This window comes from Nilaparvata lugens, chromosome X (genome assembly GCF_014356525.2).
Source record: "Nilaparvata lugens isolate BPH chromosome X, ASM1435652v1, whole genome shotgun sequence".
Taxonomy (NCBI): domain Eukaryota; kingdom Metazoa; phylum Arthropoda; class Insecta; order Hemiptera; family Delphacidae; genus Nilaparvata; species Nilaparvata lugens.
This window is the reverse complement of record NC_052518.1, coordinates 30654598-30674634: the sequence shown is the minus strand read 5'-3', so window position 1 is coordinate 30674634 and position 20037 is coordinate 30654598. Positions and strand designations below refer to the sequence as shown.

Below are 20037 nucleotides of genomic sequence, written 5' to 3'. Positions count from 1 at the left end.
TATAGGGGTGGTTAGAAGTTGAAAACCCTATTGACAAGAATGAAAAGTGATTGACCAGGTATTTCTAATTGTCCAATTCATTTCAAATATGGCATACAGGATAATTTACACTTAGCAAACATACTGTTGAGATTTCATCAGAATAAATTATGTATAGGGGTGGTTAGAAGTTGAAAACCCTATTGACAAGAATGAAAAGTGATTGACCAGGTATTCCCAATTGTCCAATTCATTTCAAATATGGCATACAGGATAATTTACACTTAGCAAACATACTGTTGAGATTTCATCAAAATAAATGATGTATAGGGGTGGTTAGAAGTTGAAAACCCTATTGACTAGCATGAAAAGTGATTGACCAGGTATTTCAATTGTCCGATCCGTTTCAAATCTGGCATACAGGATGATTCACACATTCTCAACAAACTATTTGAGTTTCATAAGAATATATCGACTATTAGGGGTGGTAAGGGGTGAAAAACCCTATTGACCAGCATAAAAAGTGATTGACTGGGTATTTCTAATTGAACGATTTGTTTCAAATTTGGCATACAGTATTACTCACACATATTGAACATACTGTTGGAATTTCATCAAAATATAATGATGTTTGGGGGTGGTAAGAGGTGAAAAACCCTATTGACAGGCATAAAAAGAGATTGACCGGGTATTTCAAATTGTCCGATTCGTTTCAAATTTGGCATACAGGATGATTTACACATACTAAACATACCATTGAAATTTCATGGGAATTTGTTGACTATTAGGGGTGATAAAGGGTAAACAACCCTATTGACCAGCATAAAAAGTCATCTGTTTACCCCGAATTCTCTACTCACAAGTCTCGTCTCGAGTCCTTTGCTACATGGCCCATTTCCATCAAAATCAAATCAAACGAACTCAGTGAGGCAGGATTCGTATATACAGGAAAAAAGAGTGTTATCATTGTGAGGGAGGATTGAGACTGATATAGCACGGGAGGATCAAGCTAAGTGGTTCAATAAGTGTGGCTATTTACATACAATCAAAGGTGTACAATATGCCATGATTTATAAATGGAAAAAGCAGAGGAGGAGGAGGAGAAGAAACAATTATCAGAAGCTAGAAATAATGAAAATGTACCGAAAATATAAAGTGATTCATCCAGGTTAAATGTTTCATTGGATAACCATCTGTGAAAAATATGTTTGATAAAAACACATAGTCATGTAGTGACTGCAGCCTAATGCTTACTAAAAGTGTTATCTACCGACAAACCTTTGCATGTACAGTTCGTGCAGTCCTCTCCTAAAACAATTTCTGTTGTGAAAAGATTTTTTTCTGTGTATGATAATATTTAACAAAACCAAACTTGCATGTACTCACTCCTACATCTCTCCAGTGGTGATTTTGGATTTCTTCCAAAAAGATTCACATTAGCCTGGAAAAATAACTTTATCCCGAATAACTATTTTGAAAATAATGATTCTTGTTTCTATTTGTAAGGACAAAGTAAGGAGATTCTTTCTTCCTAATAAGTTGAATGTGATCATTGGAGATTTGAATGAAAACTGTAATAGTTTGCGATTTTTGTCAGACAAACAAATTCACTGATCTGAAATTAGTATAAATTGAGTAACTATTGAGAAACTAGTGTTTGTTCAGGTTAATTACTATTTGTGAATTGCTTAGAAAAATCTTATGTGTCTAAATAAATGTATATATCTAAAATATTTGATCCATCAATAATCCTTACCATGTTCTAGTACTAGTAGCTAATCAGCAACTCAATGTCAGGAGAAGCTTGCTTTAAACATAGTGAGCACTCAAGACAGCTCAACTGTTTAGATAGATTCAGCATTAAAAACCTATAATGTTTAATGGAAAATAGCTAGTTTTCTGTGGGGGGAGAAATCAATAATAATAATATTCTGAGTGATTTATCATGGCTAGTAGATGATGTCATTACTAAAAAATATTGAAGCTTAGACGATTAGTCAACTATATAAAAATGAATATTGAAGAATTATCTTGATGAAAGTGAACTCTCACTCTGTAGTTATAAGAATAGAATGATGAGCTTATTCACTGCATGAACTCAAATAAAAATAGAATTATCTGGTATGCATTTACTCACCTCAACTTATTGTATCTTTCCACAAGTAAAAATTGAATAACACCAGTGTTAGCAACAGTCTATTTTTATCAGCATGCTTAAAACACTTGAAGTTGTGCAATGAAGATAATCATTTGGAGAATAGTATTTGTTCTTCTCTTTATATGTTGTGTGAATATGCTATTACTTTTCCATATTGCTTTGAAAAAATGTGATTCAATGCAAAATGATAGTAAGAGAATATTGGAATCTACAAAATGTACAAAATAAGATTAGGAATTGGGATAAACCACAATTGATGCAGGAATCTCTAGCAGTAAGAAATCAAACATTATTCTATATCAAGTGTTAATTCATCAGACACTTCTTTCGATGTTAGTCTAAAGTTAAGTAAACGGAACACGTGACATCCTTTTTAAAAAGATTTATTCAAGAAACAAACCGGCATAGTAACTGCCCAAAATACAGAAATGAGACAAAGAATCTTAATTACTAGAGCTTATATACTATTCTAAGTGCTGTATCAGCTACTATACAATAACAATGGGTATAACTTCTCCCTCCCCAAGTTTGGAGCTGTCCTCAGCGACCAAAAACTGATAAGACCCAAAATACAAAAATTGGTTAAAAACAATATAAAATAATATTCAACTAAGTTATCAATACATACTAATACAAAAGTGTGAGAACAATTTTTCAAGTAGGAGTTTCGGTTGGGAGGTACGGTCCGCCTAAGTTACAAGCTATTTGTTTCTTATCAGGAATATTTCGATTACAAAATTTCAATGAGATTTTACATTTGTAATAAATAACTGCAATTATTATCAACAGCACAAAAATTCCAGTTGGGATAAGAATATAATGAAGTAGGTAATTGCTTTCAGCTGTAAAATCCTCTATAATTTCTAGTGGTTCTATATTTAGATTAGCTTTATGGATCAAGTCGAAAGATAGATTTGTATATAGTGTTCTCGCAGGTTGTTCTGAGGGTAAGGATACAATGCTTTCCCAATAAACGTATGGTTCTAAAAAATTAAACAGCTTTTCTGATTCTTCAAGGTTCAGTAATTGAGTCTTCCTTGGATAAATTGTAATGTTTTGATTTTGTTTACTTATAGTGCAAGTAGTAATATTGAACATTAAATATTTATTTATGACTTGAATGTATCTTATAAAAGGTTGAGCCTCACTTATAACCAAAGATTTACAATCATGAAGGTCCTTATCGTCTAAAAGTTGACTTATACACTTATTAACTATTCTAGACATATTCTTACAATAATAATTATTTCTTATTAGTAAACAATCTCCTGTAAACAATGAGTTATCTTTTCGAATTATGAAGGACGGATGTTCAACAATTGTTCGCAACTCATTTCCTTTTACGACTGGGTAAGATAGGAGAAAAAATGTCTCATAGGCATGAGAATACAAAGGCAATTGTATAAAATAAGTAATGAAATCATCTTTCACATGACAATGTGCAGACCCTAGCTGCCACAAAATTTCGGGTTCATCAGAAATGAGAGACAATTTAGCCGGATGAATTAATAAAGACAATTCGTTTCTAGACAGAATACTTGAATGAATTATGTTTAGTCGACAAAATTCTAAGCTCACCATAATATCGTCTATTTTATTTTTTATGAGAGTCAATGTGTTGAATAAGAAAGAATGTTGTTGAGTTAGCTCTATTGAAGTGAATTGAGTGATGATTGAATTAAAATAATTTTTCAGCTTGACATTGTTGGCATGAATGACATCAATCCCATTGTTAAATTTGTGTATCAAGTTTCTATTGATTGACAATTGATTTTCGACATTATGCTCTAAATGATATTCATTTGCTTGCACTTTCTCTAAAATTTTGTCATATTTCGCTTTGTCGTCAGAGTCCATATTTCCTGTAATCCAGCTTATTGCGGAACCAAGTCCGTTTATGAGACCTCTCTTAATTCTAAGATTATTTATATGAATATGATCAAATTTTAACTTAATATCATCTAAATACAAACGTAAAATATTACAACGATTCTTATCACTATCCTTAGCTCTTAAAAGGTTTACAGAGTCTTCAATATGTGTTAGTTCAACAAGTAGTCGTGTAATGTTTATGTTGTGCATGTATGTGTATGTGCCATTTATAATGAAGGAGTTCTGTACTCGAACTGGTGTAATGCCAGATGATTTGGTCAAGTCCGTTACTTTATACGACATTGCTGGGACCAGCAGCAGGAGAATGAGGATCATCTTGGTCTGAAACAAATTTATTATTTTTCTTTTTAACTATTTTCCGTGGTCGTTTCATCCTATTAGGATGGATTTTGAATGGTCGTTTTTGAATTGCTCTGGAATTTGTAGCAACATTTTGTTGTTTATCATATTGTACTTGGAAGAATTTTGGCTTGTTCTTTTTATTGAAGGTTGTTTTAATAAACGGGGCTTCGGGGATTTCGACGTCTGTTTCCCTATTCTTATTCAATAATTCTGTCCTAGTTTGTTTTTCCATCTCTACCTTATCTTTTACCAATCTATGTATAAGCTGTAACCTATCATGATACTCTTTTGTACGCTCTTCAGTGATAAGTTGTTCTGTAGTGTCATTCAGAAAAGAATTCTCAGAGATGCCGAATGTTATTTCCATTGGTGTCATTTTTAAGGTGGAATTGAGTGTGTTATTGAACGCAATCACGGCCGTTTTCATGTTGGCTTCAGTGGTATTATTTCTATTTTGAAGTTGGATAGAATTTAAAAGTTCAATTAGAGTGGAGTGAGTTCTTTCAATTAACCCTTGCGAGTCTGGATGACCAGGGGTAACATAATAAGGTTCGACTTCGTAAAGTTTTAGAAAATCACGTAAACCAGCGTTGTCAAATTCTCTGCCGTTGTCCATCTGTATGATCTTGGGGGTTGGATAGAGAGAAAAATAGTCGAAGAGATGGTCTTTTACCTCGATTTGATTAAGACTCGTGAGGGGGTAGACTACGAGTCGTTTGGAGAAACAGTCGATGATTGATAAAAATTTACGTTTGTCATACTGAAAGGCATCAAGTTGCAGTTTTTCAAAGGGCTTTGTAGGAGTAGGGGATACTTTGTATTCTGCACGAATGGGACGACGTTCGTATTTAGTCTTTAAACATATTGGGCATTTGTTTATGAAGTTAGTAATATCACGCATCATTGAAGGCCAATAGTACCGTCGTCGAATGTGTGAGTAACTCTCTGAAATTCCTCTATGATAGGTTTTTCCAGTATGATAATTGGAAACTACTTCTTTTTGTTCGTCGGGATCAGTAATGTCAAGATTAACTTTTTTATACCGCTTAATCTTAACTGAGTTGAAACTTTCCTTAATGACTTTAGCAAAGTTGTTAAACATTGATTCGTACTGATTACTCAATAAACCATCTTTTGAACAATATACACCATACGTGGTATTCGGTTTCAGGTATTCTAAACAAAATTTTTTTATGTGTTCGAAATCCAAGGGGTCTTGAAAACAGAGAAGGAGTCTGTTCTTATCAAAAATTTTCTGAAGGGTAGGTGTTTTGTTTCCGCGTTCAATAAGTATCTGATTATGTTCAACGTTCAATATTTTATCGTCGTCTACTATCTGAATTTGTTCATTTGAACTGTCTGCTGAATGAATTGTCACAAGGCTGTCAGTGTCATTATGAATTGGTAAAGCATTGTCGTCAATTTCTTTAGTTGGTTGATGAGTATCGGTATGATCGGCATTGTCTTCACGAAGAAGAATATAGTCATTCATATCGAAAACAGAGCTACCAGTACCACAATCATTATTTTCCATATCATGGGGCTCAGAAGTATTAGCATTAGCATCATCTTGGTTATTGAATCGAGTTAAAGCATTCGCGATGTCATCAAGATAACCATTAGGATCATCTATCGGTGGTGGGTCATCGTTACTATTCAACTGAATCAAATCGTCTACGTTTATGTCATCAAAGCCATGAAAGGGTAGGTCTTCGTTGCCGAAGCCTAAAAAGTCATTATCATCGTTGTCCATTAAATTGATGGGCTGCGAGGGTATGCGGGACAGTGCATCTGCCACGTGATTGGTTTTTCCCTGCACGTAATTAATCTCAAAGTCAAATTCATCTAAAAGTAACTTCCATCTGAGTAGTTTTGAATTAGGTTCTTTTATGTTTCTAAGCCATTGTAAAGGTTTGTGGTCTGTTTGAATCAAAAATTTTCGTCCGTATAGATATGGTCTGAAATGTTTGCATACCCATACAATAGCAAGTAGCTCTTTTTCTATAGTCGATAAGTTAACCTCACTCTTATTAAGTGTTCGTGATGCATAGTCTATTGGGAGGTCATTACCATCAAACTTTTGGGACAATACACCTCCGATGGCAAAGTTGCTCGCGTCTGTGGTGACAAGAAACTGTTTCGAGAAGTCAGGTAATTGTAGGATGGGGCTGTTTTGTAACATTAGTTTCAAATTTTCAAAAGCCTCCCTGTAGTCCTTGCTATTGGGATTGATCTTTACATCTTTTCTCAAAGCAGCAGTGAGTGGTTTAGCTATTTTAGCATAGTTTCTAATCATTTTGCGATAGTAACCGGTCAGTCCAAGAAATTGTTTGATTTCTTTGGCGGTCTTAGGGATTGGAAAGTTTTTTATGGCTTCAACTTTAGAGGGGTTAGGCATCACACCTTTTTCCGAAATGATGTGCCCTAAATACAACAACTCACGCTTGAAAAACTCAGTTTTATCAAGTTGAATTTTCAAATTGTGTTCTTTTAGTTTCGTAAATGCCGATTTCAAATGCTTTAAATGTTCCTCAAGGCTATCAGAGAAAATTATTATATCATCCATGTAGACTAGTACATTGGTCATTCTTGAAAAAATTATGTTCATGGCCCTCTGAAACGTAGGGGGTGCATTCTTTAACCCAAACGGCATACGTAAAAACTCGTAATGTCCGTGCTCTGTTGAGAAAGCTGTCTTAGGTACGGATTGCGGGTCCATTTGGATTTGATGAAAACCGGAGGCCAGATCAATGGCTGAAAAGTATGTAGCCCTGCCTATTTTGCCAAACAGATCTTCAATGTTGGGTAGGGGGAATTTATCATCAATAGTTTTATCATTCAATTTACGGTAATCTAGAACCATACGGATTTTCCGCTTGCCTGATGCATCAGGTTTTTTGGGAACCACCCAAATAGGGCTGTTGTATGGTGAATTGGAGTGTTGGATAATTTTGTTTTTTAGTAGTTTGTCGATTTCAAATTCAATATCTTCCCTATAAATCTGTGGGTATCTGTAGTTTTTTGTGTAGACGGGAAGATCGTCTTTCGTATTGATTGTATGTTTTAGCAAATTTGTACTACTCAAGGGATCATTTTCTCGTTTTATTATTTCAGGGAACTGCTGAACTAGGCTAATTATTTTAAGTTTTTCTTCCTCGTTCATGTGACTTGTTCGTAATAGAGATGGTATATCTTGAATTATATCAGCCAAGTTTTCAGGACAATTGGTCGTGAATTGTTTTGGCTCAATAATTTCTTCTACATCTTCTACATCCATGGGCTCCGGATAGATAGTCAGAAGCTCATTTGAAAAAACAACACATTTACATTTATTATCAGTGATTTCTACAATACCTTCTTCAACAGTATATACATCTGTATTCACTTCTTTAATTAATCCTGTTGTTACATTTGGGGCTGACTTAACCGGGATTGAGATCACGTTGTAGCCTGGTTGTAATGTAACACTCTTATTATCTAGCAAAAACAACTATTCTTTCATTCCATCCTTATATTCAAGTTTATCATTAGCAAAGTTTACATTCATCTTAAACGCACGTAATGTTTCATTTCCAAGAAGTATGTCATACTTAGTGGAGAAATCAAATATATACATCTTTATTCTATGGGGTTGGGAAAATACATTTTCAGTGTTGAAAAAAATATATTCGTTTCCTTTACTTTCTCCATCAGGAGATTTTACAATAAAGTCTTCCTTGTATCGAGTGATCTCAGGAGAGACCAATGATGGATGCATATAGTTTTTAGCAGATCCTGTGTCTACTAGCCATTTTCTTTTCTTTTGATCGAGAAAGTAAGGAAGAGATTTGTTCAAGTCGAGTCGCTTGGGGGGTCCTCCGAAAACTGGGGGCCTGACTCTAAAAAATGGTTCGTGAGTTTGTTGAGTGATTCAGTCAAAGTGTTTATTTGACATTGCATAGCCTCAATCGGGCTCTGATTGTAGTTATCTTCTGGTTCTTCCTCTAAGTAGTTTACTTCATATGGTGATCTGTAAGTTTTCAATTTTTGTACAGGGTCTGTTCTTTGAGTGCGCATAGACACTGTGTTTGACGAACTTACTTGAGTGTTAGGTTTGAAATTACTGTTTTGCTGCTGAAAGCTTTGTTGTGGAAAACGTTGTTGTTGAAAGTTTGGACGATAGTTTTGTTTTTGGAAGCTTTGATTTGAAAAATTTTGTTGAAAGTTTTGGGGGAAGTTAGTTTGTTGAACATTGTGTGGTGAAAATTGTTGTCTACTTTGGAAGGGTCTGTGTGTTTGTTCGAAAGAATTGTCGTGTGACCATTGTTTTTGAAAGTTTTGTTCGTAATTAGGATTTCTAAATGTTGTTGTGTTGTTGGAATGTTTCCTACTATCTACCCTGTTCATTGTTTCAATAGTGGTTTTGTAGCGTAGTTGTTGTAATACAATACTACAATCGTTTATTAACTTATTCCTAGCATCATCTAGGTCTTGTACTTGTAGTACTTGCAAATGTGACCCTAATGTTGGGTGAACTCCATGAACAAAAGTATTTACAAGTGTAGCATTCAGTTGACAAATCAAATTTTCTAATAGTAAACCTGTAACACCATCTAGCTTATACTTAGTAATTACATTTGTACGTTTTTCATTAAGTCTGTTCAAAAATTCAATAGGATGTTCCCTTTGATAGGATTTCATCACAGTCAACTCAGCAATGAGTTCAGGTACAGATCTGTTATCAGCAAAATTTTGTTTTAGTGATTTTATCAAGTCTTTTATTGAAGAACAACTGTTGTTGAATGCTACTGCTTCGGCTGGTCCTTCAAGTTTGCACATAGCAGCTTTGAAAAGAATCCAGTGATTAGCTTCTTTTTCTTGAATGTTATCAGCACAGTAGCCGATAGAAAGGTCTTCGCAAGTAGATATGAATTGATGTAACTTGTGAGAAGTACCATCGTAATGAGGTATGTATCTCAAGAGTTCATGTGGAATAGGTTTAGTGATTGTTGCCATTTTTGAAATCTCTGAAGTTGAAGATAAGACTGGATGCAGTTTTGAGGGTTTGATGAAGTTCTTTTGTTTGGTACTCACAACTGGTTTGGAGAGCGTACTTGGATCGTCCTGGTCCTCGTCCGTGGATGAATCCGTGTCGCTTGGTTCTCTGTTGGTTAGGGGCCGCCAGGTGTTGTTTCTCTCTGCCAGGATGGAAGGCTGTGCACTTGGTTCCAGAGTGATGAGGGTAGGCCGCAGATGAGGAGTTACACTCGCGTTTTGGATTCGAGACAGTTGGTCGCGAAAAAAAAGTTAATTGAACTTTACCGAAACGTCTGCGGTCCCGTTTGTTCGGGCGCCAGTTAAGTAAACGGAACACGTGACATCCTTTTTAAAAAGATTTATTCAAGAAACAAACCGGCATAGTAACTGCCCAAAATACAGAAATGAGACAAAGAATCTTAATCACTAGAGTGTGCTTTTCATAATAATAATAATAATAAGCTAGAGCAAGGTAATCTGTCAGTAGTGATCTTGTCTTTAGTGATACAACATCAAGCTACTGTACTGAGATGGATAACGTGTTTGGTGCAGCATCAGTGGAGTCTGACTTAAAGTCTTCTGATTTGTGCGTTCAATTCATTATAGATAGACATTTTAATCAATTAAGTGAATACTATTCTGTTCCTTTAGAAAAAATAAGTTATCGATATAAACTAAGTGAACTTTTGGAGACACACCAAGATATATTGGAGAGTTTAGCAGAAAAAGGATGGACAAATCGTCAAATCTACAATATTTAACATTTGTGAGAGATTATGAAAAAATTAGGTGTTTGGTACAGTGAAGAATAAGAATAAGAAGAAGAATAAGAATGATTTTTATTCCTTTAGTGCATACAAGCAATGCTATCGGGAACGTCAAAATATACATTATAAATACATCATAATAAAAAAACAGAATAATAGAATAAAAGTTTCATTCCATTCAGGACACAAACAATGCTATTGGAAACCTCTATTTAAGGTTTCCTCCATATATGTCAATAAAACAATAATATCAAAAGTAAAATAATCCAACGTACATAATGCATCATTTAAATATAAACACATAAAGATATGAAAGACTACAGAGTACTATCACGTATGGTTTCCAAAAAATGATTCTCTACTGGCAGCTGGAGGAAATCAGAAAGCGAGTATAGTGGGAACTGTAAGAGAAGGTTTTCAAGTTTTTGTCGGAATACTGTTAAAGGCAAGTTTCTGGCTGAGTCTGGCAGAATATTAAAAATTTCAAGGATACATGATTAGGACTAGTTAATACTTTTTTCAGTCTTGTGTAAGGTACATCTATTTTTGTCTTATTTCGTGTATATGTCAACTCTGCATCTATATGATCCTATATCCTTCTTTACTTGAAGTAGGAGTTTGAAAGCTACCATACTGTAAACTGTCATAACTTTTTCTTTTATAAATAATGGCTTGCAATGCTCCAAATACGCTGCACCTGATATAATTCTTATAGCCTTTTTCTGTAGTAAGAACACTCTTTGCACATCTGGGGCACAACCCCACAAGACCAATCCGTACATAAAGACACTCTGAAAAAAGCGAAATAGCACATTCTTAAATAGTGTGCGGGTACACAATCCCTGAGCCTACGAAGAAGGATTAGATTCATATTAGCACCATGTGTTTCTCAGCTTACTACTTTGAATAAGTGTTCTACTTCTAATGGTGAATGAAGCCATAGCCAACTCTTCGTTTGTTTTAGAAATTTCTTGAGATTCTGTAGCTTTCTGATCTCATCTGGAAGAATATTAAAGAATTTAGGTCCAAGAAATAAAAAGCTTCTCTGGAAGGTAATGCTGTTTGGTTTGGGGAGTCTGAGTAGCATCTTTGTAGTTTACCTAGTTATCTACTGATTTTGTTCAAGATTCCCCGTTTGATTCCTATCCCCACTCATTTTATAAACACTTTTAGTACGTACATGTATCTGAAAGGAAGAATTCCAAAAAACCTGAATATTGGGAAAGTATGCGCTCGTCTATCAAGACGACTGCCGAATATATAATCTGCTTGAAACAATGGCAGACTCCAACTCGCGCGTTTCAGATTTGAATCGCAGATGAAAAATATTTGTTGGCTGGTATTTTGAATAGAATGAGATATTCAAAAATATGTATTCATTTTTATCGTCTAATGATACTAACTATGTAATATCATACAAACATATGTTTCATGAGTTGATCAAATTTCTGGTTGAAGTATTGAATTCAGTTGGCTCAATGACAACAACTCTATTATGTTTCCTCATCTGAGCTTCGACCTTCCAACCTATTCCAAAGTAAGTTTTAAAAATAGAAATGCTTTCCATGTTATTTGAATGGAGTTTAATTTTACTACCTAGGGAGTTTTATCTGTTCTTTAGTACCGAGGGCGAAAAGTCATACTTTAGTATTATGTTTAAGGAGTAAAGTAAGTACTTTAGACAGTAGGTGGAGAAAAAGAGATTTTATATCTTTGACACTCAAATTTTTAATTAATTGAGATATAACCTCAAACAATTACATACACACTTTACTTATAGCTCTGAGGATACAAAATGCGTTTGATTTTTGGAAGCCGAATACATTCACAGCAAATGACTTTTGCCATCTTTGGTTGCGTAAGTTTTGACACCTGTAAAAACATACATTCTAATTATGCAAATACAGTAATTCCATAAGTCTGTTATAACATACTGCTATTATTTCAAATGAATTGCTCTAGTAAGCTACGAATACAGACAGGGATATGATGGCAAGCTACTTGATGCAGAGCTTGTTGAGGCCAAATTCTACCACCTCAGCTATCAACATGCTAAAAGGACCATAGATTTGACATTCTGCGCTGAAAGTCTCCCACTAGGATTACCTTTCATCAGTATTTAGAGGTATTTATGTGTTTCAGCTGAATTCTAAATTATAATGAAATGAAACAAGTGTGGCACGCATTTGTTCAGTTCTAGCTGTCTTACAGATTGCTGGCCTGGGGCGCTACATACCATGTGCATATCGATAGAATGAAGATTGTGCAGAAAGCAATTCTCAAGATGGGATTAAGAAAGAAAACAAAATATTCCACAGCCCTTTTGTTTAGAGACTCAAGAATTTTTATCTATAAAATAATAATTATACATCAAAGATCTGTTAATATACATAAATATATAAAAATTCCAATTCTATGCTCATTCCACCTGCTATTACTCATATTTTACTTCATAATTATCAATTTTATTCCAAACAGCGTAGTCTAGTCACTGTTGCTTCTCCTCCAATTTATAAAAAAAAACACCTCAAAAATTGGTTATTTGAGGTCGACGAGGAGTTTGCTGTCTCGCTTATCGTTGCCGGTTGCCGTGGGAGGTTGGTCCCGTTGACTTGGTTGATTTGCCCTCCTCATCAATTTTTGCCAGGTGCTCGGACTATATATATATATATATACACTCTCATTTTGTGATCCTCTTTTTCAACGTCAAATAATTTGATTTTACTTCGCCGCTTCTTTCACATAATTCTCCTTCTATTAGTCTTATCTTTATTCTTCTTCTTGTATCCTTTCCTCTAATTGATGTAATACTCATGATTCAAAGCCTTCAATTCCTTTTCAATTTTGTCAATAACACTCATTATTATAAACTCAATTCGAACTTATGCACAGGCAATGTTGTCTATGTGAGCTTTTCCCTATTATTTAAGTACAGTATTCAATTCATAAACCTAGCATTAGACCATCAATTTATTGTAACACAATTTTTATATTGAGTGAAATTAAGTTTTAAATTGTTAATGTACAATTTAAAATACTGATATTTGTGTTGTATTTTTTAGGAACAAAATTTGACTTATATATGCGATTTGATTTTAAATTAGATTGAATTAAAGTTATTAATGTAGATGAAAATATATGCTGGCTTATAAACTTATATATAAATCCAGAGTGATGTTTTATTCATGTTACTCTATTCCAAGTGTGTAATCATTTCCTTCTAATTAAAGAAAATTATGGTATGTCGCACGAACTTGGTAGCCATATTCAATCCAAGTAGGATTGTGTGTATACACACAACAATGCGAGTTGATTATCCTTGAGCTGTGTAACATTTTGGGTAGATTCCGGTCGTCAAATGAACAGCCACTAAATTAAGACGTTAATCTAATCTATGATGAACTATCGTAATTGTAGAAATAATGTAACGAATGCCTTGAGAGCTAAAAACCTAATATATCTCAGAGAAAACTAAACCAATCTCATTACATCTGGAATTTTTTTGGCAAACTATCAATGACTTGGCAGGTAGAATCAATACTATATAAATGAGCGAAGCAGAAATTTATTATTCAAATGAGGTAATTTTGGGCTACATATATATATATATAATATATATATATATAATATATATATATATATATATATATATATATATATATATATATAGTGATGTAAAATTCCAGGGAATTTAAGGGAAATATTCCCAAAAATCATAAATTCCATGGAATTTATGGGAACTTAAGGAAATTTATGATTTCTTCATAAAAAATGACCGTAAAAGACGTTTTTTGTTACACATGGTCTCAATCACCTGTTATACAACAGATTTATTTAAAAAATATAAGGATGAATAACTTATAAATGGCAGTAATTTTTGAGCTATAATATTATGATTGTGTTCAACAAAAAATTCCGAAAGGCGCATATTGTTCGAGATATATGCAAAAAACATAATATGGCACTTTCAAACCACCCCCACCACCTTAGCACAGGGGGTAGGAGTGAGGACTTTTGATATGTTTACCCTCTTACTACCCTTAAAAGAGCTACGGGGTCAAAAATTGTGTTCCAAAATTTCCCCTCTATAATCTTACATTGACTGGACTATACGAGTAAAAAGGCAGTGAGTGAGTAAGCAAAAACAGGCTCAAAGAATGATGATTTATTGATTATATCAATGTAGAATCCACATCACTATATATATATATATATATTATATATATATATATATATATATATATATACACATAACAGAAGACACTTTAAAGTTTGTAATATAAATTAAAACAGGAGACACAAGACATAAATAGATTGGAGACACTTAAAAACTTACATTAGAGACGGAAATTTTCGGGAACTGAGTTACCTTCCTCAACCAAGTAGTGAGTGCCGAGTGGTCTGGTAGTGGTAGTGAGTGCCGAGACCACTCGGCATTCACTACTCGGTTGAGGAAGGGAAGTTCCCAAAAATTTCCGTCTCTAATGTAAGTTTTCAAGTGTTTTCAATCGATTTATGTCTTGTATGTCTTGTGTCTCCTCTATATATATCAGAATTATTATTAATATTATCAATGCTAATAACTCAGTCCACGGCAGAGTGATAAGCCAAAGGACGCTACTATATTATGGAATCTTATATATATATATATATATATATATATATATATATATATATATATAAGATATATATAGAAGATTATAGAAGATATATATATATCATATAATATATAATACAAATGAATGTATGTATGTGTGTGTGTTTGTTTGTTTGTTCCCTATAGACTTAAAAACTACTTGACAGAACAGCATGAAACTTTGGGAATATGTTGTGTGAATATTGGGGATGGTTTCTGATCAGAAATTTCAATAGGGGGGCTAATAATAATAATTATCTATTAGTCCATTTTACAGACTCATGGTTTCGTACTTGCCGGACAAGCGGCTACCGAAAAACGGAAAGATGATCATGATTCAAGATCAGGTTGTGATAATATGATTTAGCATCTTAAGTTACCAGCTGTAATAAACAGGTCACCCATGCATGCTTAAGGCTGTGAAGGCTAAAAATGAACTTTCTACTGGTGATATTTTTAAAAGTTTTTCGATTCGTGTATCATCAAGCTATTAAAATGAAAAAGTTTTCTCAGGAAAACATTTTTTTCATCATTACTTTTTGAGATATGAGCGCCGAAAGTTTAATTTTTTGGGACAGAACATTTCAAATTCGGCAAGAGACTAATCAATGAGATTTAGAGGATAAATTATCCATGATATTTTTGATTGAATAAAACAGAAAAATTATAAACAGGTAAATTATTCAATTTACCAAAAATAACTCAACTAAAAGTTATTTTTGGTCATTTTAATAAATTGAATAACTTTCTCAAAAATTGATATTTCCGATTTTTTTGTTTCATTCAATCAAAAATACCATAGATAATTTATCCTCTAAATCTCATTGATTAGTCTCTTTGAAATGTTATGTCCCAAAAATTTTAACTTTGGGCGCTGATTGATATATCAAAAATTAATGATCGGAAAAAAATGTTTTTCTGAGAAAACTTTTTCATTTTGATAGCTTGATGATATTCAAATCGAAAAACTTTGAAAAATATCACCAGTAGAAAGTTCATTTTTAGCCTTTGCACAGCCTTAATACGGTAGGTTTGGAGTTGAAGTGTAGTTGATTGGTACCGGCTGTAGATAATGGTTCCTTAGAAGACCTATACAAATAAATCAGTACCCTATCATTGAGAAACTGGAAAATGTTGGAAAAAATGATTCACCTCATGAAAGAGAGTTGTTCATATTGCATTCATTAATTACTGGAGAATGACAGAATAATTTACAATTTTTTTGAATTTAGCTTAGCTGATATTCATCCTAGAATGGAAGATGGAAAGAATAAGGAATTCTGTGTGATTCATCGTATATCGCATATTTCCTCGAACATCTATGACAATCAACAACTATGAATGTATTAAATATTCATATTTGAAACTGATTTAACCTATTCAACACTGATTTAACCTATCCGTTTTTGTTTAATTAAACACTTTACTGATAGATATTACTACCAATCGATTGAGAAGAATATGCTTTCGGAATAATAAATGCCGCATGACTAAGCACAATGGAAGTCCGTATTGAGATGTAAATGAAAATATTGATTGTCAGATAAATTTCATGATTCACCAAATAAAGTCAAGTATGACATGAGATACATTGACTTTTTGGCGGAACGAAGTTCGCTGGGCCAGCTAGTTAAATACTGTATAATGACTTACCATGGCTGTCACTCATAGAGCCGATTCCCAAATAGGTCATTGTTTGTAACAAGTCTTTCAGGCTGTTATCTAGAACTGAGTCTATCCTTAGAACCGGTGACGCCCTTTTAGCAGTCTGTGTATGCCATACAAGCACCTGAAACAGCATAAAATTCAAGCTAACTATTTCTAAAGAGTTCAAGCAGCATGAAAATAATGATGTCAACATTTTTTCAAATTCAAATTTCTTTATTTCAATTCACAGTCATTTATACAGAGTGTTTCAGAAGTAGTGTCGAGCATTTTAGGGTATTGTTCCTGGATGATAGGAGACTACAAATGTCATATTTGAAGTGTCCAAAATTCAGTGGTTATCCTTAATATGGCTGCCATTTTGTTTTTTTTCACTTAGGAATTTTTATCTCAAGAACGAAATGTTGTATTGATCTGAAATTTGGCATGAATATTAATGCTATAAAGACTCAAATTTAAAAAATGAAATAAAAAAATGTTCGATGGCGGCCATTTTAAATTTTTGATGGCAAATTTCACGAAAACCATTCACTTTACAGAAAACTTACAAGAGACAAAAAAGTTAGAAAATTGTATCAAGATTTCAGGGATACCTTATTTATTAAGATTGGTCAAAGAATAACAGAGAAATTGATTATTTTCGTACTGCATGCATGTACAAGAAAAACAAGATCATCTGAAAAGCATTGGACTTCTTAAGGTCCAAACTTTACCGTTTCATGTGAAAACATTACAGTAGTACCTTAACTTTCGCATAGTTCATTTTTCTTGCTCAATAATATTCTAGAACTCTTTAGTTTAATATCATTTACCATGTTATTTTAGTGTTATTGGTATTTACTTTTAACACTAGAATGTAAGTTGAATTTTGTTTTGTTAAACACATGAATAAAGGAATCTGAATCTGAATCTGAATCACGGGTTCGAATCCCGCCGAATCCGATCGAATAGGCATGGACGTTTGATCATCTCATAAATCACCATCGCACTTCCCATTACCCACGCACACGCTAAAAGCTCATGTGGACATCATCGGCAACTAAAAAAAAATCAATTGGCTACCAGTCACAGATGATAGAAGCAGTTATCTCAATATTCCATGCCATGTGAAATAAAGTGATGTGTTATTAGAAACTTGAGTTTTCGTGATTTTCAATTTATCCACATTGAAATAGATATTCATTCAACAATTAACTCCCTCGGGTTTACTGCTGGTCCAAGACCTCATCTAACAATATTACTGATAAGAAAGGCTGCAAGATGAAAGAAAAATGAATCTTGGTTAAATATTACCAGTTATAGTTTACAAGAACCATCTATATACTGACACAATTGGATTTTCAGATTCAGTTCTTTCAATTATGTGAAACAATTTCACCACATACCATCATTAAACACACTCATTGCAATATTGTCAGTGATATCAAGAATATGAGGTAATTTAGTTACTAAGGATGTCAGCTGTATACTATGGATTCGTAGAAGAGTATTTGGGGAAAGAGGGGGGTGGTTGAGGAATAATATACGAGTAGAATAAGACTGTAAAAAACGGCGGACCAAAGTTGGGGGTGAGGAAACGAGTAGCGAGGTGTTAGGAGTGGGAGAAATAATAATGGAATTGATAAATTAATTGAAATAGAAAGAAAAATAAAAATCTCAGTACCCTTTATAAATTATTAAATCACAACATGTTTCAGACATTGATGCCATTTTCAAGTGATATGAAGTAAATAAATTAATACTGCTGGAAGATTCTTATTTTGATCATATGATTTTATGAACTAGAACTATAAATATTGTGCATTTAAATTCACATGATTCTATCAAAAATGGGGTTATTGGTGTCTAATTGGATTAAGTTTATTATTTTATCTCTGTTCAATTTTGCAGCTTTATAAATATGAAATTCTTCTTTAACATTCAGTTTTCCACTTTTATTACCATACTTTAGTATTTTCATATTGGAATTTATATCTGTAAAGTTATGGCCTGAATCTATCAAATGTTCAGCAAATGCCGACTTTTGTGTATAATTTTTAGATTTTAGTGCTTGGATATGTTCTCTAAACCTGATATGGAAATTTCTACCCGTTTGTCCGATATAGAATTTGTTGCAATCACTACATTTAAGTTCATAGATTCCAGATTTTTTGAACTTATCTTGCTGTACATTTGAATTTGATTTCTTTTTAATCAGTTCGAATGCATTATTTGTTGTCCTATAACCTACAATGAATTTATTTTTTGTAAAGGTTTTTCTTAGAGCTTTATTGAATATTGTGTTATATGGAACACAAATATATTCTTTATTTCCTACATTTCCTTTTCCTTGATTATTTTGAGTTCTATTCTGTGTTACTTTTTCTTTTTGTTTGTAAATCATTCTATCAATAGTTTTGGTATTATATTCATTTGTTATTGCCATATATTTTATTATTTTCTTCTCTTTTCTGCAATTATCTTTTGACATGGGAATATTTATTAGCCTGTATATCATTGAATTGAAAGTTGAAATTTCAACAATGAAGACTAAAATAAAAGTTACAACTAGAGTTAATAATAGAGTTCATAATTCTATTTACAAGTATGCCAAGCTTGGCATTAAAATCACTCAAAGTTCGAGGGTGGTGGAAACATTTTGTGTGATGGACAAGTCAGAGTTCCTTGTTGAGTCTAGATTATTCGTGATGGATTACTTTCAAACAATAAAAAATACACCCTTATTAAAGCCAATCCATTACATCGAATAGAAGACTTGGTAAATACAATCTCAAAATTTACAGCTCAATTGACCTAAAATCAGCATATCATCAGCTTGAAATCTTGGAGTCAAAATGACCTTAAAATAGCATTCGAAGACAACAACTCTTTTTTGTCAATCAATTCAAAAGAATCCCTTTTGGAATAACAAATGGTGTGGCAGCTTTTCAGCGTACTATAAATTTGATTATACAAAATGAGAGATTGGAAGGTGTCTATGCATACTTGGATGACATTATTATTTGCGGGATAGACAAACCAGAACATGATAACAAACCACAACGTTTTCTAGACACAATGAAAAAAACAATTCAACTGTAAACCAGGACAAATGCAAATATTATTATCATTATCATTATTTTATTGATTCAATGATACAAAATTATTATTTAAAATAATTTGGGGAGGATCAACAGGCACAGCCCAAAACTGTTCCTCCCCCGAATTTTGATTCATTAAAATAGTCCAGAAAAAAGGTTATGTTTCCTTATTTCTACCCTGAAATACTTGGGATATTTGATTTAGGAGGGAGAAGTGAAACCAGATCCAGATAGACTCAGTCAACTACTAGAATTCCCAATCCCAAATGAGTACGGAATTTCTCTAAAAAATCCATCCCCTAGCTCATGTCAAGACGTTTCCACTTACAGACGAACAAACAGCGGCATTCCACAACTTGATATCAGAAATAGCTTCAGCCATTTTGTGCACATTGATGACAACGCTCGGTTGACTGTAACTACCGACGCATCGGATCAAGCAATTGGGGCTATTCCTTCTCAAAATGATCTACCAGTAGCCATTTTTTCACGATCATTGTC

At 33.3% G+C, this 20037-nt stretch overlaps 1 protein-coding gene across 1 annotated transcript in view; it reads right to left on the bottom strand.

The window, feature by feature from the left end:
• Positions 1–11844: 11844 nt before the first annotated feature.
• LOC111049044 (galactosylgalactosylxylosylprotein 3-beta-glucuronosyltransferase S) overlaps positions 11845–20037 on the bottom strand; it is a 63363-nt gene continuing 55170 nt past the window's right edge. The window contains exons 5-6 of the mRNA XM_039443151.1: positions 16445–16580; positions 11845–12027 (exon numbers count right to left, since the gene is read on the bottom strand). Coding sequence (XP_039299085.1) covers positions 11981–12027; positions 16445–16580 — 183 coding nt within the window. The 3' untranslated portion in view covers positions 11845–11980. The remainder of the gene's footprint in view (positions 12028–16444; positions 16581–20037) is intronic.